The sequence below is a fragment of the Tamandua tetradactyla genome, chromosome 5, assembly GCF_023851605.1.
Source record: "Tamandua tetradactyla isolate mTamTet1 chromosome 5, mTamTet1.pri, whole genome shotgun sequence".
NCBI lineage: Eukaryota > Metazoa > Chordata > Mammalia > Pilosa > Myrmecophagidae > Tamandua > Tamandua tetradactyla.
Genome location: NC_135331.1, coordinates 129,634,427 through 129,661,498, shown reverse-complemented (window position 1 = coordinate 129,661,498; position 27,072 = coordinate 129,634,427). Strand labels below are relative to the sequence as shown.

At 37.5% G+C, this 27,072-nt stretch overlaps 1 protein-coding gene across 4 annotated transcripts in view; it reads left to right on the top strand.

The window, feature by feature from the left end:
* Window positions 1-27,072, top strand: part of SLC17A5 (solute carrier family 17 member 5) — a 76,482-nt gene that overhangs the window by 24,895 nt on the left and 24,515 nt on the right. For all 4 annotated transcript variants that reach the window (XM_077162243.1, XM_077162240.1, XM_077162242.1 and 1 more), the window contains 3 exons: window positions 514-672; window positions 11,034-11,166; window positions 20,204-20,351. In XM_077162243.1, the coding sequence (XP_077018358.1) occupies window positions 514-672; window positions 11,034-11,166; window positions 20,204-20,351 (440 nt within the window). The remainder of the gene's footprint in view (window positions 1-513; window positions 673-11,033; window positions 11,167-20,203; window positions 20,352-27,072) is intronic.

Genomic DNA, 27,072 nt, shown 5'->3' with positions numbered 1-27,072 from the left:
AGCAAAGGCGCAGGAGCAGGTGAATATTCTCTGCCAGTAGTTCAGCAGTCAGGTATGCGGACATGTAAGAGGCAAAGGAAAAGAGCAGCAGGAGATATCAGAAGTTGGCAGGAGTCACATCTTGGAGGGTCCCATACATCTCATTAAAGAACTTGGGCTTTATCCCACAGGCACTGGGATGCCATGAAGAACTTGTATGCTTAAAGTGATGGAATCAAGTTTGCTTTTTAGATAGTTTATGGTGACAGTCGTGTAGAGAGAGGATCTGAACAGGACAAACCAGGGTTCCAGTTACAAGGCCATTTCAGTTATTGTGCTAAGAAAAAGCCAATACTTTTTATGGTTTTTGTTTTTTTACTGTTTGATGTTTCAAATGAGGTGGTTTAAAAATCTGGAATTTACTAGATAAGGCTAATATTCTGTATGTGTTCCAGATTAAATTGTAGGTGCTAAAGTGCAGAGCTAAGCATAAACGCAGCTGTGTCTTATTATAATTATGCCTGTTTTCTTCAGCTTTCTTCCCAGAAATCAGTGCCATGGAAACCAATTTTGAAATCACTGCCACTTTGGGCTATTGTAGTTGCACATTTTTCTTACAACTGGACTTTCTATACTTTGTTGACATTATTGCCTACTTATATGAAGGAGATCCTAAGGTTCAATGTTCAAGAGGTAAGAAAAATAATCGTTTGCTTCTTTTCTTCTATAGGGTATGTACTTTAAAAACCACACACAGAATTTGTTTTATGTATATGAAATTTAGAGTTATTTCATATCTTCCATTTTACTCTGATGTATTAAATTTTAGAGACTTCTCTTTTTGACCTCCCCTGTTATTCCTTCTTTTCTCACTGTGTTAAAACTTGATTCAATATATCATTTAGCCAGTATCACCTTTAACTTAAAGATCTTACTGGCCCCTAGAAATATGCCAGAATATCCAGTCACATATTCAAAGCAGTACCAGTATTCACTTCTAAGAGGGGTGGTGTTGGGAGTACTGAGAAATAGGAACAAAGCCGATCAGGGTGGGGCTAAAGTAATTCAGAACACGGGGGTAAGGAAGACAGTGTCTATATTTTAGAACCACACATACTCTTTGAGACCAATGAAAGAAAGGCTTATTTGGTCTGGAACTGAAATTTTCTGCAGCACGTAATCTAGCTGATCTGTGTAGCTCATTTGAACAATTGAAACACAGGAAGCACAGAATAAGAAAGAGGTCCTTTAATCCTGTATAGATTAATGTAATACCTGAATACATCCTAGAGTATATTAAGCAGGTAATGAATAGGTATTGGCAAAGTCCCTTGAGGGATGGGAGAAAGAATATGAAACAATTAAGTCTTACCATCAGGGAATCCCCTGATATTGTGTTAAACTTTAGGGACACCCAAATCAACAGGCCATGCCCTTGATCCTGAGGCTTACTCTTGTGAAGCTGATGTAAGTAGCAGAGAAGCTTAGATTTACCTATAGGCATGCCTGAGAGTTAATTCTGGAGGACCCCTGTTGTTGCTCAGATGTGGCCTCAATCTCTCTAAGCCCAACTCTGCAAGTGAAATCATTGGCCTCCCCCCTTCATGGAACATGACATCAGGGGTGAAAGTCTCCCTGGCTACGTAGGAGAGGACTCCCAGGCATGAATCCAGACCTGTCACCGTGGGATCAGCAATTCCATCCTGACCAAAAGGGGGAAAAGAAGTGTAATTAATAAAATATCAGTGGCAAAGCGAGTTCAGTAGAGTCGAGAGGCTACTCTGGAGGTTGCTCTTATACAAGCTTCAGTTAGACCTTGCTACCTATTATAACCTGCCAAACCCCAACTAGGACCATACCAGCCAATCCTAAAGAACACCTAGGGCAATATGTAAGATTCCACAAGGGTTCTGTGCACTAGAGTAACTTTCCAGTAATCTACAACCTCCAGATGGATCCCTGGACCAGATAAGTCCTGAAACCTATAGGGCTCAGCCTCTCCAGAACATCAGACAGTTCCATCTCCCTACCCCATGTTAGTGAAAGTTCGTTTCAACAGGAAAAAGTGAGAAAGGTCATAGCCTAAACACCCCTAAAAAGAGGAATGGAAAGATCAAAAGTGATAGTGGTTATGCAGAGAAGATAGGATTTTACAAATGAATGTGAATGCTGAATCATTAAATTGATCTCTCTTTTAGTCTCCAGTACTTTAGAGCAGCTAGAAGTAAAAACCTAAACTTGTAAAATTGTAACCCATGTCAAAGTCTCAAATATGTTCTACAACTAATTGTGGTGCTGAGCTTTGAAATTTACTGCTTTTTTGTATATATATTGTTTTTCACAAAAATAGAAGGAAAAAAAGTCGATTGTGATGATAAAAAATATTTAAGCCTTCTAGCTTCCTATATTCTGGAGCAGCTAGAAGGGAAAATCTGAGAGGATCATTTGGTAGCCCATGACAGACTCTGGGCTTTGTATATATGTTATACTATACAATAAAAAAGTAAAAAAAATAAAATAAAAGGAATGGTAGTGGGACTGCTGAGAGAGGAGGCTGGGAGAGGCAAGCTTTTTGTACAGATGTTGCTCTGTAGCGTTATTTAGGCTTCAGGGGACCTGTAGTTTTAACTCTGTATAAAATCAGCCTTCCTGAAACTGCCAGTCCTTTAGAACTTATCATATTAAGGCTGTTCCTGTCATCTCTACATTGATGGATTTAAGGCAAATCTTGTCTTTAAAGTGATTGAGAAAAAGCTTAAAACGAAAGAGATATGGGTTGTGAAGAAAATTGGTGGTGTTTTTGCCTTCAGAATGAAAGATGGATCATAGACCTAAATGTGAGTGCTAAAACTAGAAAGCTCTTAGAGAAAAATGTAGGTGTACAACCTTGTGACCTTCCAATAGGCAGGAGCCAGGGTGGTGAATGTAAAATAGACCTAGTAAGAAAGCAGCACCTGGTGGTAAATGTAAAGAATAGCAAAAGGTGTGTTGTTCTTAAGATTAACTGCATTGTCTGCATGGATTTACCGGCTTTAAAGACTGAAAAAGTGAATCTTCAGTCACCTATCTTGCAAAGCATTTTGAAAACATCGCCTCTATGGGCCAAACTTTCAACTTCATCCAGCAGAGCTAAGCTGTGAAATACTCCTCTGTCTACTTGTGTAACACAGTTATATGGAAATATATCCACAAATTGCATTGACAGAAGCTGAAGTGAAACTATAGGCTTGGATAATAGCATGGAATAGATTTGTCGGGAGCAGTCTTGTTTTTCCTAATTTCTCTTTTAAAAAGAGCCAGACTGGAGACTCAGAGAGAGCAGAGAATGCTGCAGCACCATGAAGCAGAGAGTCCACCAGCCAGCGACCTTTGGAGATGAAGAAGGAAAACGCCTCCCGGGGAGCTTCATAAAACAGGAAGCCAGGAGACCAAGCTAGCAGATGACACCGTATTCGCCATGTGCCTGTCCAGCCGAGAGAGAAGCCCTGACTGTGTTCGCCATGTGCCTTCTCACTTGAGAGAGAAACCCTGAACTTCATCGGCCTTCTTGAACCAAGGGGCCAGAGGGTGGAATGTGCTGGTTTGAAAGGAAGTATGCCCCCTAAGAAAAGCCATGTTTTAATATAAGTCTCATTTCTTAAAGGTAGAATAATCCCTATTCAATACTGTATATTTGAAACTGTAATGAGATCATCTCCCTGGTTGATGTGATTTAGTTAAGAATGGTTGTTAAACTGGATTAGGGGATGACATGTCTCCACCCATTTGAGTGGGTCTTGATTAGTTTCTGAAGTCCTATAAAAGAGGAAACATTTTGGAGATTCAGAGACTCAGAGAGAGAGCAGAAAATGCTGCAGCACCATGAAGCAGAGAGTCCACCAGCCAGCAACCTTTGGAGATGAAGAAGGAAAACGCCTCCTGGGGAGCTTCATGAAACAGGAAGCCAGGAGACCAAGCTAGCAGATGACACCATATTCGCCATGTGCCTGTCCAGCCGAGAGAGAAGCCCTGACTGTGTTTGCCATGTGCCTTCTCACTTGAGAGAGAAACCCTGAACTTCATCGGCCTTCTTGAACCAAGGTATCTTTCCCTGGATGCCTTTGATTAGACATTTCTATAGACTTGTTTTAATTGGGACATTTTCTCAGCCTTAGAACTGTAAACGAGCAACTTATTAAATTCCCCTTTTGAAAAGCCAAAAAAAAAAAAAAGAGCCAGACTGTACTCTGTTATTGTAGTGATGAATTGCATGCAGCTGTGCATAGTGGAGTTAATATGGTAATTATGGTTTGAAGTAAAATTGAGACCTGTGGCAGGATAAAGAACAACAGATTCTCAAAATCATAGGAACAAAACCTCTCATTTTACTTATAATGTGTATTTAAAGATTATTCTACTGATGCTTCAGTTTTGAGATTTTTATTGGGAGAATATGGAAGAAGTAATATCAGTTGGTAGCCGGTAATTGTACACTTACTTAACTTAATGAAAAATCTGTTTTTCATTGGTTGCTTTTTTAAAGTTCTATAATGAAAGACTTTTAAAACAAGAATGTTTTAGCTGCATTTTCATACAAAGAAAGCATTTTTCTGAACCAAAATTAAATGAAATGTGAATAGTTTTTTAAAAGTTCTATGGTTATATAGAAGTCTGTTTTTAAAATGGGTATTTTTTGCTTGAACATCAATTTAGTATGTTCATAAAATGGCCTTTGTTCAAAATAAAGAGGCAAAAGAAAGTTTACTTTGAGAAACATTGTATTTAAAATTATAATCTCATTAATTATAAATTTTAAAGCTCTTGATCAATAATTATCAGCTTGCTATTACCCTATTTTGGAATCAAATTTTGAAATAGATGAATACAAGGTATATTCTTGAGCAGAAAGCTAAACAGCTGTGGAAGATGTCCATGAAATATATAAATGTTGAGGGTTTTTTTTTTTCAGTAGCTTTAGGTTTTTTGTTTTTGTTTTAACTTATTATTGTGAAATAATTTCAGATTTACAGGAAAGTTGCCGAAATAATGCGAAAACAGTACGTAGAACTCCAGTGTACAGCTCTACCCAGATACCCATATTTACCAACTATTAACATTTTGCTACATTTGTTTTATCATTCTTTCTGTGTTCCAGACATTTGAGAGTAGGTTGTATATACTTCCATGCACATTTCCTGAGGACAAGGCACTCATATAACCATCTTAAGTACAGCTGTGAAGTTGAAAAAATTTAGCATTGATATAACACATACAGTCCATATTCCAGTTTTTGTTTTTGTTTTTAATTGTTCCAATGATGTCCTTTTGGGCATTTTCTCCTCCTTACTAGATCTAGTCCAGAATCATGAATTGCATTTGTCATTGTCTCTTTAGTCTTTCTTTCTTTCTTTCTTTATTTTTTGTATGCTGTATGGCAGGGGTCACATTTCATTCTTTTTCCATGTGGTATCCCCTTGTTGCAGCACCATTCGTTGAATTTTTGTTTGGTTGGTTTCTGATTTGTTTGCTTGCTTGTTTTGTTTTGGGAAGTGCATGTGCTGGGACTCAAACCTGGGTCTCCTGCATGGCAGGTGAGAACTACCCCTGCACCCCCTTGTCTCTCTTTTTTATAATTATGGTAACATATATACAACAAAATTTCACATCTTAACCATACAATTCAGTGTCATTAATTACGTTCAGATTGTTGTGCTACCATCACTACCATCTATGACCAAAATTTCCCCTTCACCCCAAACAGAAACCCTGCACCATTTATGCATGCATTAAACTCTGTTGGCAGGAAATGGGTGGGAGATGCGATGTTAACGCTAGAACTTTAAGTAGAAAAGTTCAGTAACTCTCAAACATCATCAGTCTTATCTCACTAGGGGATAAGATCAAATTCAGAGATTTTGCTTTTCTTAATTGCTACAGTTTATTCATGTGTAGGATTCTGCACAAAGAACAACTGATGTGATCCCACTATGGGGTAGTCTAAGTAGAATAAAATTTATTGAGGAAAGTATAAACGTCAGAGAGAAATAAAAATCATAAGGTGTGAACACAGGCTGGAAATATATGACATCTAAATATAGAGGATCATGGGCTTGAGAAAGACTTCTTGACCCAAAGGGGAAAGAGAGAAATGAGCAAAATAAACTTTCAATGGCTGAGAGATTTCAAACAGAATTGAGAGGTTATCCTGGAGGTTATTCTTATGCATTGTATAGATATCCCTTTTTAGTTTATGGTGTATTAGAGTGGCTGGAAGGAAGTACCTGAAACTGTTGAACTGTGTTCCAGTAGCCTTGATTCTTGAAGATGATGATATAATGATATGACTTTTACCGCATGACCATGTGATTGTGAAAACCTTGTGTCTCATGTTCCTTTTATCCAAAGTATGGACAGATGAGTTTAAAAAAATAATAATAATAATAATAGTAGTAGTAGGGGGAGATGAAGGGTAAAAAATGGATAGATTGAAATACTGTGGGTCAATGAGAGGGAGGGGTAAAGGGGTATGGGATGTATGAGTTCTTTTTCTTCTTATTTCTCTTTCTGGAGTGATACAAATGTTCTAAAAATGATAATTATGAAGAATACACAACTATGTGATGATATTATGAGCCACTTATTGTATATGATTAGATTGTATGTGTGTGGATATTTCTCAATAAAAGTATTTTTTAAAAAAAGAAGAAGATGGGGAGTGCTGGGAGCCAGGTTGCAGTATTAAAACAACTGATCAGTATAGACCCCCATTAAAAAGTTGGAATTCGAGCAAAGACTTGAAAGAAGTGACGAGTTAGACAAGCAGATGTATAGGAAAAGGGCATTCTAGTCAGAATAAAATAGCTCGAGCAAAATCCCAAGGTGAGAGCATGTCTGGCATGATAAAGGAGGTCATTATGGCAGAGTAGCACAAGTGAAGGGGAAAATAATAGCTGATGAGGTCAAAGAAGTAATGAGGCCAGATCTTGTGAAGCCTGGCAGTCCTCTGTAAAGATTTTGAGTTTACTCTGAATGATTTGGGAAGTTATTTAGAGAGTTTTGAGCAGGAGTGACATGGTCTGACTTGTCTTAAAAGGATGAATCTGACTGCTGTGTGAAGAATAGATTGTAGTTGGGATAAGGTAGAAGCAAGGAGATGTGATAGGAAGTTATTGTGGTAATCCAAGCAGACCTTAAACTGTGGAGATGGTGAGAAATGGTCATATTTTGTTTAGATTTTGAAGATAAAGCCAACAAGATTTCCTGACAGATTGGATATGAGTAAATGAGAGAAGTAGAGGAGTCAACTATGACACCAAAACTTTTGTACTGTGCAGTAGGGAGAAAGGAGTTTTCCTGGAATAGGGAAGGCTGTGGGTAGAGCAGGTTAGAGGAGGAAAATCAGGAGTTCAGTTCTGGACATACTGGGTTTGAGGTGCCTGTTAGTTGTGTATTAGGCAGCTAGATATGAATCTGGGGGTTGGAAATAAAAGTGCAGGGGTTCATATTTAAACCTGTGAGACTAGATGAGATCACCCAGAAAGTGAGTGTAGGTAGAGAAAAGAGGACCAAGGTCTGAGTCCTCCAGACTCCAACATAAGAGGTCAGTAAAGGAACTGAGAATGACCAGTGAGATGAGAAGGGTGTAAGACCCTGAAATGCATTTGAGTAAAAAGTACCAAACAGGAAGGAAAGATCAGCAGGATTTAGCAGTGCATAAATTATAGTGACCTTGACATTATCAGTGAGTAGTTTCAGTGATTAGGTGGGGATGAAAGCCTGGTTGTAGAACATAAAAGAGAGTAAGATGAGAGGAATTGAAGACAGTGCTTATGGACAGCTCATTCAAGGCATCTGACTGGGGACAATAAAGTGGTGTGGTGCATGTTAAAAAAAGTGGGATTGAGAAAAGTGGGGTTGTTTTTCTCTTTGTTGTTTGTTTGCTTAGGGGAAGTGTTTGTATGGTGGGAATGATCCAGTAGCAAATGTGCAGTTGATAATGTGGAGAGGGAGAGGAAAAGGAATCCGCATCCTCAAGTAGATATGAGAGGATAAATCTCGCGTCCTGGCATGGAGGAGCCAGACTTAGTGGAAGCCTGGGGTAGCAGGAGGGAAGGCAGGTAGGCAATAGATGAGAAGGAGGTCTACATAGGTTTTCTTTCTTCTAATGACTTCGGTTCTCTCAGTGGAATAGAGAGCCAGGAGGTCGTCAGCGGAACATGAGGGAGATAGAGAAGCAGGAGACTTACCAGGAAGTTAAAGAAGCGCAAGCTTCAGAAACCCCCCTCCCTGACACAGGCTCCTTGTAAAGCCCTGAGATAAGTCTTAGTAATTTATTCAAATGATCACGTGTTTTTGTAAAACATAGACAAAGTAGCATGCAGTCAGTTAAGACCCTTCCCGTTCCCTTCCATTTTCTCCTCCATTCCACTTCACTTCATATCAGATGGCATTGGAGGAACAACTGTGAGCATTTTGGGGATCTGGCTAAGGGAAGTTGCATTACTGATACAGTTTGGGTTAATGGGATGCTTGTATAGTTGGCAGTCACTTTCATGTATAGTTCATTTAACATTAGCTGCCTTGGAGAAGGCACCCACTTGCAGACCTACCCAGCATCATGACATAAAGATGTAGTAGGTCCAGAAGTTGTATCACAATAAAAGCATCCTTGTCCCTAGGCTTGAAGCTAGTCTATTGCACGTTCTTCTAATTACTGAGCATGTGAAATTGTTTGTGGATGATTCCATTCTCATCAACACCTAATCAAAATGAGTTCTCTCCTTTAAATACCCTTAATAAAGCAGCATATGTAGTTATAACCTAGACATTTTTTCTTTTTTTAGTGAGACTCAGGAGATGTAAATTCATCAGAATTTCTATGTTTGTAGGGTATTTACCTGTAGCATTACAACAAACAAGAAGTATGTGTGTGTGGCATTGTGTGTTAACACATACTAATGTACTGGATCACATCTTAGCATATTTTATATATATATCCTATCTGACAAAGTCTAGCCTGTTTCAGGGAAAAAGGATTGTTACCAATGTAAAAGAAAAAATAGCCTAAAAATGCAGATGTTCCAATGAGAAATTACCCATATTCAGTGATGGCAGTGTACGTAGTATAAAAATAATTGGATTACACAACTATTTAGCTTAGTGTAACTGTAATTTTTAAATGCCTTTGAATTACTCTCCTGAATAGCTTAATTTTAGATTAATGTGGCACAACTTCTTTGAGAATCAAAAATACAGGAAAACATAGAAAAAAGTAATCAGTTATGTCAGGCAGTAAGTTAATAAAAATGTTATTTTTCTGGTATTTGCCTATATTTGTAATATTTAATAGTTTTATAAAATTTGTGATTTGTTCCGATTTCCTTTTTCATTCTAAGTATTTGCTTGTTTTTCTAATCTTGTATTTATAATTCTTCGTTCTTTTTCTTGAAGAAGGTCCCCAAAATTGTATAAACTTCAGGCCCCACAAAACCTGGATTTACCCCTAGGAAGAAAGTGTTGAGGGTTTCAGGCAAAAGAATAATGTGTGAAATAGTCTTCTAGGTGAGTGGGTCCCTAGTGAGCTAGGAACACTGACTGCCTGGCAGCACTGAGGCCCTCATGAGGCCCCTGGTCATGAATCTGCTGGACAACAGGTGAGCATTGTGAGGAGAGAGGAAAACAGAAGACTTGGGTTTAACCATGGTGATGACTTTACTAGGGGAGAAAGATGAAGTGAGAGAAAAGAGCAAGGAAGTCAGGGCCTGTGTACAGGTGTGAGTATAATGATTGACCATGGAATGATATTGGCCAAGGAGAGGAGTGAGAGTAACAGAGAGAGAGATGAGGACGAGTGAAAAGATAGTAGGATCAATGGATAGGAAGACTCACCAGGGCCAGTTAGAGAGAGGATGAACTGGAAAGATAGGTGGTAATGAGAGTGGGAAGCATGCACTCAAAATAATGAGAAAGCAAAAGTTATTAGTAATGAGAAGATCTAGGCAGGATTAGGAGTTGGTTGCAATATCCAGGCAGGAGATGAGGAAGACCTAGGAATAGTATGGAGGGGAGGAGTCATGGAGAGAAACAGGATGATTAAGCTTTTTTTGTTTTAAGGCAGTATAACAGACAGTGCCTGGTAATTGGAGATTGAGATAGAGGGAAAATAAGTTATCAGTAACGACCCCCAGGTTCTGTTAAGAAAAAGAAAAGGTGAATGTATGTTTAATGTACTTTCAGCTTTAATAAAGTTTCTTTGAGTTCTGGTTTTAGTTGGCATGGATCTTTTAAAAATAAATAAAATACATCCTAGGTTCTTTAACAGATAAATTTTAAGAAAAGAAAAGGAGTACAGGGGAAATTTAGAGATTAAAAGAGATCCAAAAGACATATCCATTTTTTTTAAATAATCAAGGGTAAACTAGGAATGTGATTAGAGATGCACATTTGGGTAATATAACTATACATACATAGAGTATTTATGTAAGGAACCAGATAATGGTTCCTTATTTGGAGAAAAAGGGGGTTGTGAATGGACCGGAGCCATGGATTTGCTTTCTGGGGTGGCTGGCAAAGTTCTGTTTCTTGACCTAGATGTTATTCACCTTAGAATTACTCATTTAAGCTATACATTTGATTTATGTGCTTTTCTGTATCTGTATTTTGTTTTACAATTAAAATATGAAACAAATGAGTGAAAATTGAAAACAGAAACTGTTTAGTGTGGCAAATCTATAGGCTAAAAAGGAAAATATCTTCACCCATTGAAGCCATAACCCAAATTGCAGGGCTACCTCAGCTCCCACCGAAGTCCCAAAGTAAATGTTGAGATTACCATGAGCAGACTGAACTATTTGTGAGCGCCCGTTCCCTCTGAGACAGGTTCTTAGGATTACACTGAACTGAATCCCATAAACCTAGAAAGCCAGACCTGTTTACTGTGACAGGATAAAAATCGACAGCAAATTGTCATATATTTCCTTTGTTGTGAAATAGTGGTTGTTGGCTGTGAGTTTGTATGTGTGGTATTATTTTTTTCCTCGCACCATAATTAATTCAATATCTTCTTATTCCTTCAGAATGGATTTTTGTCTGCAGTGCCTTATTTTGGCTGTTGGTTATGTATGATCCTGGCTGGTCAAGCTGCTGACAATTTAAGGGCAAAATGGAATTTTTCAACTCTGTGTGTTCGCAGAATATTTAGCATTATAGGTAAGTCAGTTAAGTCAGGTATTGTTTTGGCTGACAATTATTTAAGTGTTTATAGTACAAGGAGAAATAAAAATAATAACATTAATCATTTATTTTGTTCACATTTAAAACAATATGATGCATTTAGTGCATTTTGCACAAAATCATTATATTTTTTGAACCGTGCTTTTTATCGATTTATAATATCCTGTTATCTCCACCATAGTCTTACAACTGTATCCCCCCAAAAAATAAGTGGGTGTATGAGGCATGCAACTAGGTGAAAGAACCTTTGGGACAGTATGTTGAATGAAATGTCAGAAACAAAAATACAAGTATTATCATGCCTCACTCATACGGACTAACTAATAAACTCGGAGAATTGACATTGAGAGCACAGATTGTCAGGTTAAGGCCTATTGTAAAAGTTCCTAGATTATAAACTCTTCTGGAGTCACATCTATTCCAATGTTATGACTGTTACTTCTAAATTCTACACTATTTGGGTATAACCTATTGTTCCCTGGAACTTCAGGTATTTGACACCTGAGACTCAGAGTTAGAGCTCTAAAGCCTTGAAAGTTAGCATTATCCTATACAGTAACTGTTTTAAAAAGTTGAAAACATTATCAGACTTCAACTAGAGATATGAATTAAGCTAATCTGGATAAGAGCAAGGGAAATCAGAATTCGGAGTAAAGGATGGTATGGTCTGTATTTTAATTAACTTCAGTTTCTATGTGAAACCAAAGGGAGAGATGTTTATTTGGTACAAAACTTGTCATTTTTATGGCACACTGTCTTATTTCACTTGTGTGGTCAGTTTATTCAAACACCATAATTGCATGGAGTCTTGAGTAAGGAATGAGATCTTGCTGGTTTGCACAGGTTCGTGTGATGCCCTCATACATCCCAGAGTAATTTGAACAGAGAATAAAAGAGTATTTGCAAAGTCCCCTTGAGGGACTGGGGAGAAAGGAGCAAATGTTTAGCTTCCTCACCTGGAGAATTCCTGATAGTCTCACGGGCAGTGGGGACAACCAATTTAATAGGCTGCACCCTTGATCTTGGGGTTCACCCCTATGAAACTTACTCCTACAAAGGAAAAGCTAAGCCTACTTGTAATTAAGCCTAAGAATCACCCCCACAAAACCCCTTTTGTTGCTCAGATGTGGCCTCTCTCTCTCTCAGCCAACTTGGCAGGTGAACTCATTATCCTCCCCTCTACATGGAGCATGTCTCCCAGGGGAGTAAATCTCCCTGGCCGAGTGGACATGACTCCCGGGGATGAACCAGGACCCAGCATCATGGGATTGAGAAAGCCTTCTTGAACAAAAGGGGAAGAGAGAAACAGGACAAAATAAAATTTTGATGGCTAAGAGGTTTCAAATAGAGTCAGGAGGTTATTCTGAGGGTATTCTTACGATTATAAAGATACCCCTCTTTAAGATATTAGAGTAGCTTTTAGTATATTAGAATAGCTAGAAGGAAATACCTGAAACTGTTAAACTATAATCTCATAATCTTGATTCTTGAAGATGTTTGTATAATTACATAGCTTTTACAGTGTGACCATGTGATTGTGAAAACTTGTGGCTAACACTCCCTTTATCCAGTGTATGGACAGATGAGTAAAAAAATAAGGGCAAAAAATATAAATAATAGGGAGGGGATAGGGGTTAGAAAAAATTGGGCAGATTGCAATGCTAGTAGTCAGTGAGAGGGAGGAGTAAGGGGTATGAGACATATAGGTTTTTTCTTTTTTTCTGGAGTGACACAAGTGTTCTAAAAAAAAAATGGGTGACTTCTCTGAGCATCATCCCCAGTTTTTATACATCATTTGGTTTTCAGCTCTAAAGTTGCCAAGAAAATAATATTTGTAAGCCTCCATCCCTCTTCAAAGGTAGATACATTTTAAATCTTAATCAAAAAATATTTACTAAAATCAGTATATCAAATGAGGAGCTGTAAATCAAAGAACTCATTGGGACCCTAAATAATCATGTTTTTCAACTCTGTTTTCAGAAATAGAAATTTTTTAACTGTCTAGGATTGTTGTTCAGTTTTTTAAAAGGTCTCCAGTAACTAGAAACCTGAAAAATCATTAATGACTACAGTTCAGCTATTACCTTGTAAAAAGTTTTAGGTTAGGGCGGGCCATGATGGCTCAGCAGGCAGAGTTCTCGCCTGCCATCCCGGAGACCCAGGTTCCATTTCTCATGCCTGCCCATGAGAAAAAAAAAAAGGCTTAGGTTAGTTCTTCAGAGCACCTACCTAAATGCTGTGCTGTTATATTGCCTTATTACTTTGACCCTTCAGAATTTTTCTACTTCTGCAAATGTGGAAATCCCTTTGATTCTATCCAATTTTCTCTTTTCTGGCTTCCTGTGGACCTGTTCTGTCCAGTACAGTAGCCATTAGCCACATGTGGCTATTTAAATTTAAATTAGCTGAATTTTAAAAAAAAAAATTCCTCAGTTTCACTATTTACAAAAAAAAATTTCCATCCTTACAGAAAGTTATTGGGCAGCACTGCTGTGGAGAGAGCAGTACTGACAACCCACTCATTAATTCCCCTTCTACGTTATTTGTGCGTTATGCTTACCTGCCTACAATATACTATGCATTTTATTATCATTATCAGTTGTTAAAACTGAGATGACATGTTTTTCTAATTCTGTCCAACAGAATGTATTATTTACTTTGTGTCCTTCGGTTATATAATTTTAAATCATATTCTGTGTCAGCTGTCTCTTTCCTCTAGAATATATCTTTCAGTTATTCTCTTCTTGCTCTTGTTTCCAACACTGTAAAACTCTACCTGTCGCTGGGGCCAAGATGGCGGCTTAGTAAGGTACGTGTGTCTTAGTTCCTCCTCCAAAGCAACTACTAGGTGAACTGAAACAGTGCAGAACAGCTCCCGGGGCCAGGACAGGGAATGGACACACAGCGTACCCCAGTCTGGACTGGCTAGTCTGACTGCGAGACTCGGCTGCGGTGAGATCCCCGAGCGGCACGCGATTTCCCGAGCAGCGGCAGCTGTGGCGGCCGGAGCTCCTCCCTCCCGCCTTCCCGGGCCGGCTGAGAGTCTCGGAGAGGCAAGTTTCCCAAGCCGAGGCGGCCGGCGCCCCTCTTTTGCGGGCGGCTTCCTGGTCCGGCTACGAGTCTCGTATCAGAGGGCTACCCAAGCCACAGTGACCCTCCCCCACGGGTGACTTCCTGGTCCGGTGGCGAATTCCCCGGGCCCGCTGCGGCCGGTGACCAGCCACAGGGTCCCCTCAAGCCGCGGCAGCTGACGCCCCCACCACGCACGGCCCCCCGAACCAACAGAGAGAATTGGATCGGAAATCCCCAGGCCGCGGAGATCGGTGACCGGGGGGATCCCTTCCAAACACGTGACACAAACATGTGCCACGAGCGCCACCTACTGGGCAGGATAAGAAAAACAGAACCCAGAGATTTCACAGAAAAATCTTTGAACCTTGTTGGGTCCGACACCCAGGGAAATCTGACTAAATGCCCAGACACCAGCAGCAGAAGATAACGGTCCACGCTCAGGAGATTGAGAATATGGCCCAGTCAAAGGAACAAACCAATAGTTCAAATGAGATACAAGAGCTGAGACAACTAATGCTGAATATACGAACAGAAATGGAAAACCTCTTCAAAAATGAAATCGATAAATTGAGGGAGGACATGAAGAAGACATGGGCTGAACATAAAGAAGAAATGGAAAAACTGAAAAAACAAATCACAGAACTCATGGAAGTGAAGGATAAAGTAGAAAAGATGGAAAAAACAATGGATACCTACAATGATAGATCTAAAGAGACAGAAGATAGAATTAGGGGTTTGGAGGATGGAACATCTGAATTCCAAAAAGAAACAGAAACTATAGGGAAAAGAATGGAAAAATTTGAACAGGGTATCAGGGAACTCAAGGACAATATGAACCGCACAAATATACATACGTGTTGTGGGTGTCCCAGAAGGAGAAGAGAAGGGAAAAGGAGGAGAAAAACTAATGGAAGAAATTATCACTGAAAATTTCCCAACTCTTATGAAAGACCTAAAATTACAGATCCAAGAAGTGCAGCACACCCCAAAGAGATTACACCCAAATAGGCGTTCTCCAAGACACTTACTAGTTAGAATGTCAGAGGTCAAAGAGAAAGAGAGGATCTTGAAAGCAGCAAGAGAAAAACAATCCATCACATACAAGGGAAACCGAATAAGACTATGTGTAGATTTCTCAGCAGAAACCATGGAAGCTAGAAGACAGTGGGATGATATATTTAAATTACTAAAAGAGAAAAACTGCCAACCAAGACTCCTATGTCCACCAAAGTTGTCCTTCAAAAATGAGGCAGAAATTAAAACATTTATAGACAAAAAGTCACTGAGAGAATTTGTGACCAAGAGTCCAGCTCTGCAAGAAATACTAAAGGGAGCACTAGAGTCAGATACAAAAAGACAGAAGAGAGAGGTATGGAGAAGAGTGTAGAAAGAAGGAAAATCAGATATGATATATATAATACAAAAGGCAAAATGTTAGAGGAAAATATTATCCAAACAGTAATAACACTAAATGTTAATGGACTGAATTCTCCAATCAAAAGACATAGATTGGCAGAATGGATTAAACAACAGGATCCTTCTATATGCTGTCTACAGGAAACACATCTTAGACCCAAAGATAAACATAGGTTGAAAGTGAAAGGTTGGGAAAAGATATTTCATGCAAATAACAACCAGACTTCAAATGTAAAACAGTTAAAAGAGACAAAGAAGGACACTATATACTAATAAAAGGAACAATTAAACAAGACATAACAATCATAAATATTTACGCACCGAACCAGAATGCCCCAAAATACATGAGGAATACACTGCAAACACTGAAAAGAGAAATAGATTCATATACCATAATAGTTGGAGACTTCAATTCACCACTCTCATCAATGGACAGAACATCTAGACAGAGGATCAATAAAGAAATAGAGAATCTGAATATTACTATAAATGAGCTAGACTTAACAGACATTTATAGGACATTACATCCCACAACAGCAGGATACACCTTTTTCTCAAGTGCTCATGGATCATTCTCAAAGATAAACCATATGCTGGGTCACAAAGCAAGTCTTAACAAACTTAAAAAGGTTGAAATCATACACAACACTTTCTTGGATCATAAAGGAATGAAGTTGGAAATCAATAATAGGCGGAGTGCCAGAAAATTCACAAATACGTGGAGGTTCAACAACACACTCCTAAACAACGAGTGGGTCAAAGAAGAAATTGCAAGAGAAATTAGCAAATACCTCGAGGCGAATGAAAATGAAAACACAACATATCAAAACTTACGGGACGCAGCAAAGGCAGTGCTAAGAGGGAAATTTATTGCCCTAAATGCCTATATCAGAAAAGAAGAAAAGGCAAAAATGCAGGAATTAACTGTCCACTTGGAAGAACTGGAGAAAGAACAGCAAACTAATCCCAAAGCAAGCAAAAGGAAAGAAATAACAAAGATCAGAGCAGAAATAAATGAAATTGAAAACATGAAAACAATAGAGAAAATCAATAAGGCCAGAAGTTGGTTCTATGAGAAAATCAATAAGATTGATGGGCCCTTAGCAAGATTGACAAAAAGAAGAAGAGAGAGGATGCAAATAAATAAGATCAGAAATGGAAGAGGAGACATAACTACTGACCTCACAGAAATAAAGGAGGTAATAACAGGATACTATGAACAACTTTACGGTAATAAATACAACAATTTAGATGAAATGGACGGATTCCTGGAAAGACTTGAACAACCAACTTTGACTCAAGAAGAAATAGACGACCTCAACAAACCAATCACAAGTAAAGAAATTGAATTAGTCATTCAAAAGCTTCCTAAAAAGAAAAGTCCAGGACCAGACAGCTTCACATGTGAATTCTATCAAACATTCCAGAAAGAATTAGTACCAACTCTCCTCAAACTCTTCAAAAAAATCGAAGCGGAGGGAAAACTACCTAATTCATTCTATGAAGCCAACATCACCCTCATACCAAAACCAGGCAAAGATATTACAAAAAAAGAAAACTACAGGCCAATCTCTCTAATGAATATAGATGCAAAAATCCTCAATAAAATTCTAGCAAATCGTATCCAACAACACATTAAAAGAATTATACATCATGACCAAGTAGGATTCATCCCAGGTATGCAAGGATGGTTCAACATAAGAAAATCAATTAATGGAATACACCATATCAACAAATCAAAGCAGAAAAATCACATGATCATCTCAATTGATGCAGAGAAGGCATTTGACAAGATTCAACATCCTTTCCTGTTGAAAACACTTCAAAGGATAGGAATACAAGGGAACTTCCTTAAAATGATAGAGGGAATATATGAAAAACCCACAGCTAATATCATCCTCAGTGGGGAAAAATTGAAAACTTTCCCTCTAAGATCAGGAACAAGACAAGGATGTCCACTATCCACTATTATTCAACATTGTGTTGGAGGTTCTAGCCAGAGCAATTAGACAAGAAAAAGAAATACAAGGCATCATAATTGGAAAGGAAGAAGTAAAACTATCACTGTTTGCAGACGATATGATACTATACGTCGAAAACCCGGAAAAATCCACAACAAAACTACTAGAGCTAATAAATGAGTACAGCAAAGTAGCAGGTTACAAGATCAACATTCAAAAATCTGTAGCATTTCTATACACTAGCAATGAACAAGCAGAGGGGGAAATCAAGAAATGAATCCCATTTACAATTGCAACTAAAAGAATAAAATACCTAGGAATAAATTTAACTAAAGAGACAAAAAACCTATATAAAGAAAACCACAAAAAACTGCTAAAAGAAATCACAGAAGACCTAAATAGATGGAAGGGCATACCGTGTTCATGGATTGGAAGACTAAATATAGTTTAGATGTCAGTCCTACCTGAATTGATTTACAGGTTCAATGCAATACCAATCAAAATCCCAACAACTTATTTTTCAGAAATAGAAAAACCAATAAGCAAATTTATCTGGAAGGGCAGGGTGCCCGGAAGGGCAGGGTGCCCCGAATTGCTAAAAACATCTTGAGGAAAAAAAAACGAAGCTGGAGGTCTTGCACTGCCTGACTTTAAGGCATATTATGAAGCCACAGTGGTCAAAACAGCATGGTATTGGCATAAAGATAGATATATCGACCAATGGAATCAAATAGAGTGCTCAGATATAGACCCTCTCATCTATGGACATTTGATCTTTGATAAGGCAGTCAAGCCAACTCACCTGGGACAGAACAGTCTCTTCAATAAATGGTGCCTAGAGAACTTGATATCCATATGCAAAAGAATGAAAGAAGACCCATATCTCACACCCTACACAAAAGTTAACTCAAAATGAATCAACGATCTAAACATTAGGTCTAAGACCGTAAAACAGTTAGAGGAAAATGTAGGGAGATATCTTATGAATCTTACAATTGGAGGCAGTTTTATGGACCTTAAACCTAAAGCAAGAGCACTGAAGAAGGAAATAAATGGGAACTCCTCAAAATTAAACACTTTTGTGGATCAAAGAACTTCATCAAGAAAGTAGAAAGACAGCCTACACAATGGGAAACAATATTTGGAAACGACATATCAGATAAAGGTCTAGTATCCAGAATTTATAAAGAGATTGTTCAACTCAACAACAAAAAGTCAGCCAACCCAATTACAAAATGGGAAAAAGACTTGAATAGACACCTCTCAGAGGAGAAAATACAAATGGCCAAAAGGCACATGAAGAGATGCTCAATGTCCCTGGCCATTAGAGAAATGCAAATCAAAACCACAATGAGATATCATCTCACACCCACCAGAATGGACATTATCAACAAAACAGAAAATTACAAGTGCTGGAGAGGATGCGGTGAAAGAGGCACACTTATCCACTGTTGGTGGGAATGTCAAATGGTGCAACCACTGTGGAAGGCAGTTTGGCGGTTCCTCAAAAAGCTGAATATAGAATGGCCATACGACCCAGCAATACCATTGCTGGGAATCTACTCAAAGGAATTAAGGGCAAAAACTCAAACGGACATTTGCACACCAATGTTTATAGCAGCGTTATTTACAATTGCAAAGAGATGGAAACAGCCAAAATGTCCATCAACAGAAGAGTGGCTAAACAAACTGTGGTATATACATGCGATGGAATAATATGCAGCTTTAAGACAGGATAAAATTATGAAGCATGTAATAACATGAATGGACCTAGAGAACATTATGCTGAGTGAGTCTAGCCAAAATCTAAAGGACAAATACTGTATGGTCCCAATGATGTGAATCGACATTCGAGAATAAACTTGGAATATGTCACTGGTAACAGAGTTCAGCAGGAGTTAGAAACAGGGTAAGATAATGGGTAATTGGAGCTGAAGGGATACAGACTGTGCAACAGGACTAGATACAAAAACTCAAAAATGGACAGCACAATAATACCTAATTGTAAAGTAATCATGTTAAAACACTGAATGAAGCTGCATCCGAGCTATAGGTTTTTGTTTTGTTTTGTTTTGTTTTGTTCTTACTATTATTACTTTTATTTTTTTTCTCTATATTAACATTCTATATCTTTTTTGGTTGTGTTGCTAGTTCTTCTAAACCGATGCAAATGTACTAAGAAACGATGATCATGCATCTATGTGATGATGTTAAGAATTACTGATTGCATATGTAGAATGGTATGATTTGTAAATGTTGGGTTAATTTCTTTTTTTCCGTTAATTAAAAAAAAAAAAAAACTCTACCTGTGTCCTGGTCACATGTATATTTAATAAGATTGCATGGTGGGATTTTCCTGTTAGTTTTGTGAAAGTCACAGTTCACCTACATCTTTTTCAGCAGTTATTTTCATTGAACTCTACTTAGTTGAGTCTTCTGAGCAGTACGCTGTTTCTACAGTAGGTGGCAGTAATATCAGATTTCATACTTAGCACCATATTAAGTTAAAGCAAGCAACTATCAATGTTGAGGTTTCTTCTTTGTTATAATTTTTTTAACTCCAGGAATGATCGGACCTGCGGTGTTCCTGGTCGCCACTGGATTTATAGGGTGTGATTATTCCCTGGCTGTTGCGTTCCTGACCATATCGACAACACTGGGAGGCTTCTGCTCCTCTGGATTCAGCATCAACCATCTGGACATTGCTCCTTCGTGAGTACCAGTGTAAAGATCTGCTGTGATCGACTTTACATGCTCAACAAGATCTCCATTCTTACACAACAGTTAAAGCACGAGGTCATTTTAAAATTTAAACCTAACATCACCTCTTATGAACACTACCATCCACAGTGTTTTCATAGGAGTGTATCAAATAACACATTATCATCTAATTATTAGCAAGAATAGAAACCCCATGAAGGAAGTTCTATCCTGTCATCTTCAGAATTTGCCGTGGTGCTTGGCACATTGTGGGCATTTAGTTGGATAGTTAAATGCCAATAGCAGACTAAGTGATTTGTCTAATTGTTATACTATGTATGTACAAATATATTTGGGTAACACTTGATAGCTTACAGATCACTTGAACGAGTGTTTTCTTGTTTTATCCTTGAAACACCGATGCATTTTAGTGCTTTCTGTACGAGATCATTTTCCTTTTTGAACCATGCATTTTGAGGATTAAGTTTACAATATCCTATTATCTCCACCATAGTCTTACAACTGTAAAAAAAAGCTTTACTTTTCTGAACATCATCCCCAGTTTTTGTATATCACTTGGTTTTCAGCTCTAAGTTTGCAATGAAAATAATATATTTAAGCCTCCATCCCTCAATTACATGAAGATAGTATAAATTCCAAATCCCCTCTCCACCTTAGATTTGATGATATATGTCTAAAGCCAGTTTTTACTATGAAAGTTTCAAACTGGTGATATTCCAACCCCACCATTCCCTCCAAGTTTATTATTTGGCATTCGGTTAAGGAAGATTCTCCATTCTCCCCCTAATCTAACTGTTATCAGTACAAACTCCAGGATTCTTGTTTTATTTAATGGGTTATAATCCATTAATGTCTTTATTTCTTTTCTTGTTCATGTTGTCCCAGATTTGGCCAGAGGGAGCCTTTTCAGTAGGACTGCAGAGGCCTTTTGATGTGCCCCCATCATTCATTCTATTGCCTTTTGTTTTTTATTTTGTTTTTTTTGGGGGGGGGGTCATTTCCTTACTGATGGCACAAGATGTTTCAGGTTCATCTTGTACCTTTCCTGCCCCAACCCTGGAATCATCCAGGTCTCCAAGGAACCCTGTTTTCCTTTAGTGGGGAATGGTATTTAGAAACCAAGAATCCCAGCAAAACTCATGTTTTAGTTACTAAGTTATATGCCTCTTTTAAACAGGTGTTAATTACTACTTAGAAAGCATACTGACATTAAGCAAATTTAAGTCAAAAATTTATTCACAAGATTTATTAGAAACAGTAGTCGACAACTTTATCAAATTCTTTTATATCTTTTGTATGTCAGATTATTTCTTTTATATCTTTTGTATGTTAAATAATCATCTACTAGACTTTGTTTTAAATCTCTTATTCTATTTTCTTATCTATAGGCTTTTGAAAAGTGATTCCCTGTCCTTCACAAAATTATCATATCAGTGTAGACTTTGAAGGTCTTTTAGAGTGAATTGTAGTGACCCTTTCTTCACAAATTGCTAGATGTTTTTGAGGTTATTGCAGAAGATGCAGCTTTAAATATATATCACTTTTAATGAATGGCAATACTTTCTAATTCTAGTAAATGAAGTATGAAACTTGTTTAGCTATCTTTTCATTTCTTTAACTATAACTGTTAGAGTATTGATGCTGTCAAATAGCTGAGTAATATTTTTCTTAGTAATTACAAGTTTATAGGAACAATAATTGGTTATAAACTAACTAGTAAGTAGCCAGAGAAAGTGGTGCCTTCTTTAGTTAATTATCTTCAGTCATATTTTTTCATATAATTAAAACCAATTTAAACTCTCAACGTGAAATAGTCAATTAGTCATTAAGTCCGTTAGCTACAGTCTTTAAATTTTCAAATCCAAAATTATTACCCTTTGTACATTTTATATAATTTTTATTTTTAAACTAGAAGTTTACATTAATGTCAAATATTAAACCTTTTTTTAAATGTAAATGTTACTGAGCTACATTTGTTATAAAAGCATAAGGATTTGATAATCATAATAATGAAATGTTACACTCTATGTGTTAGTAATAATACATGTGGGAGGTCTATTATGATGAAAAACTCTGTGAATAAGTCTTTTATCCTGTCCCGCAGTGTGGTTGTGTTTTCGTGCACCCACGATTTAGCATGTGTGAAAGTCTTATGGCAGTGCCTGTAACATAGAATGTGCTCAAAAGTGTTTGTTGAATGAATGAGTCTCTGGTTCTAATCACAAGATTAAATGTTTAATGCTGGAAGTACTTTTACCAGGGACTTTATTCAAAAATAAAAGAAATTAAATAGAGAAAAGAATTTTTCAAACCTTACAAACTAGGAAATGTTTATTGAGTATACCTCTTGGTGAGTTTTGACCTAAAGGAGCTTAGCATATTGATGAGAGAAAAGAGGACTCCTTGAGATGTAAATTTATTGTAGTTAAATTTAATAATAGTTTGAAAAATCGGATACAAACATGAATGAAATAATGAAGAACTTCTTGAGAGTTGAAGAAGTAAAGTATAAGAAGCCAGTTCTCTGGAGAAGAATGTAAGAAGCCTGTTATCTAAACAACAAGCTGCATAGTGACTTGAGGCACATACCTGAAAATACAAAGTAGGAACTAAGCCCGATTACTCAAAAAAGGATTCAAGAAAATAGCAAATAATCAAAGGACTACATTTTTTTTTCCTTTATGCTACTGACTGGATAAAAGATATGGAATCTAGGGCCGGCAGTGGTGACTCAGTGGCAGAGTTCTTGCCTGCCATGCGGGAGACCTGTGTTTGATTTCCGGTGTCTGCCCATGCAAAAAAAAAAAAAAGAGAGATATGGAATCTGGAAAGGATTTCACTTGAAGTAAGGTAAATAAATTACATTGTTCAGTTATTTAAGTTGTAGAATCATGTTAGAACTGGGAAGAATTTAGAGTAACTTCATTCCTTACTATTCAAAGTGGCAACAGCATCACCTGGGAGCTTGATCAAAATTCAGAATTTAAGACCTCACCCCTGGCCTGCTGAGCTAGAATTTGCATTTTAAGATCCTCAGGTGATTCTTCTGCATATTCAAGTGTAAGATCACTGATCTAGTCCAGTGCGTCTCACTTTAACAAACATTTATGGAGAACCTATACATTTAGCACTCTATACTATACATTTAGCACTCGACACGACACTACAAAAAAGAAAACTCACCTCCTGCTTGCAAAGAGATTAGTATTGTTCAGGAAAGAAACAAAAAATACACAATTGTTGTATATTATGGTGATTCATTCTTTCTACAGATACTTATTGAGAGCCTACAAAGTACCAGCCATGACAGGTAAAGTTGAAAAAGTGTTCAGACTTCAACTAGAGATATAAATGAAGCTGATCTGGATAGGACTAAGGTAAATCAGAATACAGGGTATAGGATGACATTGTCCATATTTTAAAACCTCAGTTTCTGTGTGAGACCAAAAGGAGAGATGTTTATTTGGTGCAAAATTTATATTTGGGTAGCACATTACCTAATTTAACTTTGTGGTCAGTTTAATTGAACACCATAAGTACATGGAACCTTGAATAAGCGTGAGATCTTGTTGCTTTGTACAGGCTAATGTGATGCGCTGATATATCCCAGAGTAATATGGGCAGTGAATAAAAATGTATTTGCAAAGTCCCTTTGGGGGGCTGGGGACAAAGGAGGAAATATTCAACTTCCCCAGTTGGAGGATTCCTGAAAGTCTCGCAAGCAGTGGGGACAACCAAATCAGTAGGCTGAGCCCTCAGTCTTGGGGTTCGCCCCTATGAAGCTTATTCCTGCAAAGGAGAAGCTAAACCTGCTTATAATTAGGCCTAAGAGTCACCCCCAGAGAACCTCTTTTGTTGTTCAGATGTGGCCTCTCTCTGTGAGCCAGCTCGACAGGTGAATTCACTGCCCTCCCCATTAAGTGGGATATGACTCCCAGGGGTGTAAATCTCCCTGGCAACATGGGACAGAACTCCCAGGATGACCTGGGACCTGGCATCTTAGGATTGAGAAAGCCTTCTTGGTCAAAAGGGGGCAGAGAGAAATGAGACAAAATAAAGTTTCAGTGGCTGTAAAATTTCAAACAAAGTTGATAGGTTATCCTGGAAGTTATTCTCATACATTGTATAGCTATCCCTTTTTAGTTTGTGGTGTAATGGAGTGGCTGGAGGGAAGTACCTGAAAGTGTTGCAGTGTGTTCCAGTAGCCCTGATTCTTGAAGACAATTATGTAACTAACTGTAGCTTTTACAGTGTGACTGTGATTGTAAAAACCTTGTGTCTGATGCTCCTTTTAGTCAGGGTATGGACAGATGAGTGAAAAAAGTAGTGATAAAAAATAAACAAACAATGGGGAGGCATGAAGGGTAAAAAATTGGGTAGATTGAAATACTGGTGGACAGTGAGAGTGAGGGGGAAGGGGTATGGGATGTATGATTTTTCTTTTTTCTTTTTATTTCTTTTTCTAAAGTGATGTAATGTTCTAAAAATGGTCATGGTGACACAACTATGTGATGGTAATTTAAGCCATTGACTGTACACCATATATGGACTGTATGTTTGTGAAGTTTCTCAGTAAAAATATTTTTTTAGAAAAAGAAAGGGAAGAAAATCATCAAAGGAGACTAATGAGGAGCAATTAGAAGAGATAGAAGGAAAATTCAGAATGTGGTAGCACGGAAACCAAGAGAATAGGATGATTCAAGGAGAGAACAATGAGTATTAAGATAGATGTTATACAGTTTAATGTCACATTAGCAGGGAAATTTATTATAATTGAATTCCATGTGGGCTGGTGGGGGCAATGCTACTTTTCCTGGAAAAATTGGATTTTCAAGTATTGTCTGTTTCCTATCTACCACCTTTTTAAAAAAAGTTCTGTGTCATTAAAAGCATGTAAAACTTCAGGGAAAAAAAAAAAGATAGATGTTATAGACAGCATTCTACAGACGCCAATAGGAGTACACCCACAGGACAAACGGTAGTTAGCCAAACAATGGAGGGATAGAAAAAGAGGCATTTCAGGCAGAGAGCAAAGGTACCAAGGCTCAAGATGCCAGGGCACTTAGATCCATGAGTAGAATAATAGGTTCAAAGTCTGGTAAAAAAAAAAAAGATAAGTCTAGAGAGGTTAGCAGGGCCGTAACATGGAGAGAGAATGAATTTAGACTTTATTGTGTAGTCAGTGGAGAGGTTTTAAGCAGAGGTGTCACATCAGATTTTAGATTTAGAAGTATCTTGGTGGACACCTATAAGATGCTTTTGTGGCCTGTGAGAATAGGGCCAGAGAGGCCACTTAGGCGGAGGTTATGGAAGTAATCCAAGCACTTAGTTATAGGAGATGCCATGAAGCAGCGCAGTATCAGTGAAGCCAAGAGAGGGTATTTTACAAAGGCGAGAGCACTGAGTATTTAGATTAAGAGCAGAGTGGTATGGAGGGAGAGGTATGCAATTAAGAGCTGTTAAGTCCCACTAAAAGAAACTGGAGCCTCTTGGAGAAAAGACTACTCTGTTTGAGAAAGTAGAAATGTTTTCAAATCTTAATGGAGGTGTGTCAAAAGGACAGAGTGCGTAGTTGGAACAAATTACACAAGCCCAGCTTGAAGTGCTCCATATTGGCCAAATTTGAGCATCAAAAAAAAATAATGACAGTGTTGGATTTTAACATTTCGGGGACAATTGGTGAAATTTGAATGGGTTAAAATATTAAAGGGTAGTAGTATGTCTGTTAATTTCCTGATTTAAGTGATTTTATTGTGCTTATCTTGGAAAATGTCCTTGTTTGTAAGAAATACACACTCAAATATTCAAGTGTGATGGGGCATCAGATTGGCAACTTATTCTCCAAAGTTTCAGGGAGGAAAAAAGCCAATAACTCTAGGAAAACAAACTGGAAATATGGGGATATAGTAGGATGTACGAGTGAGGCAGGAGACGTCTATTTGTTTTACTAGCTTCATAGTACAATTTGATTTTTAACTGTGTATATATATTTACTTCAGTTAAAAATAAAGAAGGATTGGGTTTCTCATATGTACCTCAAAATGCATTTTTTATTCCTAGCATCAGTATTATATTTTAATTATTTTAAGTATTTTTAAGTTTTCATTGAGTTAAACTGGAAATATGTTATAATGACTTAAAAATCCAAATACTATTATGTATTTCTATTATATACCAATATAGATAAAATTATTACTGACTTTTAAAAAATCCATGAGTTCTTAGTGATAATGAACAACAAAAGAAAAGTAGGGAAGAGACTTCTACAGGGGCAGCTTATCTATAAAGAACTCCTAATAAATGTAGGGGAAAAAATGACAATTAAAAATATCACCATTTCTGCAACCACCAACCCAAATAGCTGATTCAGACAAGGAACACCAAGGGAAGTTAAAACAAAACATCCATGGAAATACATTACACAAACAGTGAACCCTAAGTTAAACCGTGGATTATGGTTAATAATACAATTATAGAAAATAATTATAGAAATATGCTATTAACTATAACTTGTACCACACCAGTGCAAGGTGTTCATAATTAGGGCAGTATTTGGAACCTGTATTTTATGCATGATTTTTCTGTAAACCCACAACTTTAATTAAAAAAAAATCATTGGATGAAAGGTCATTGGAGAATACGGTATTCATATACCGTATATTTCATATAGTTTGGAAATATCGTACTAACTTCAAAGGGGACAGAATTCTTA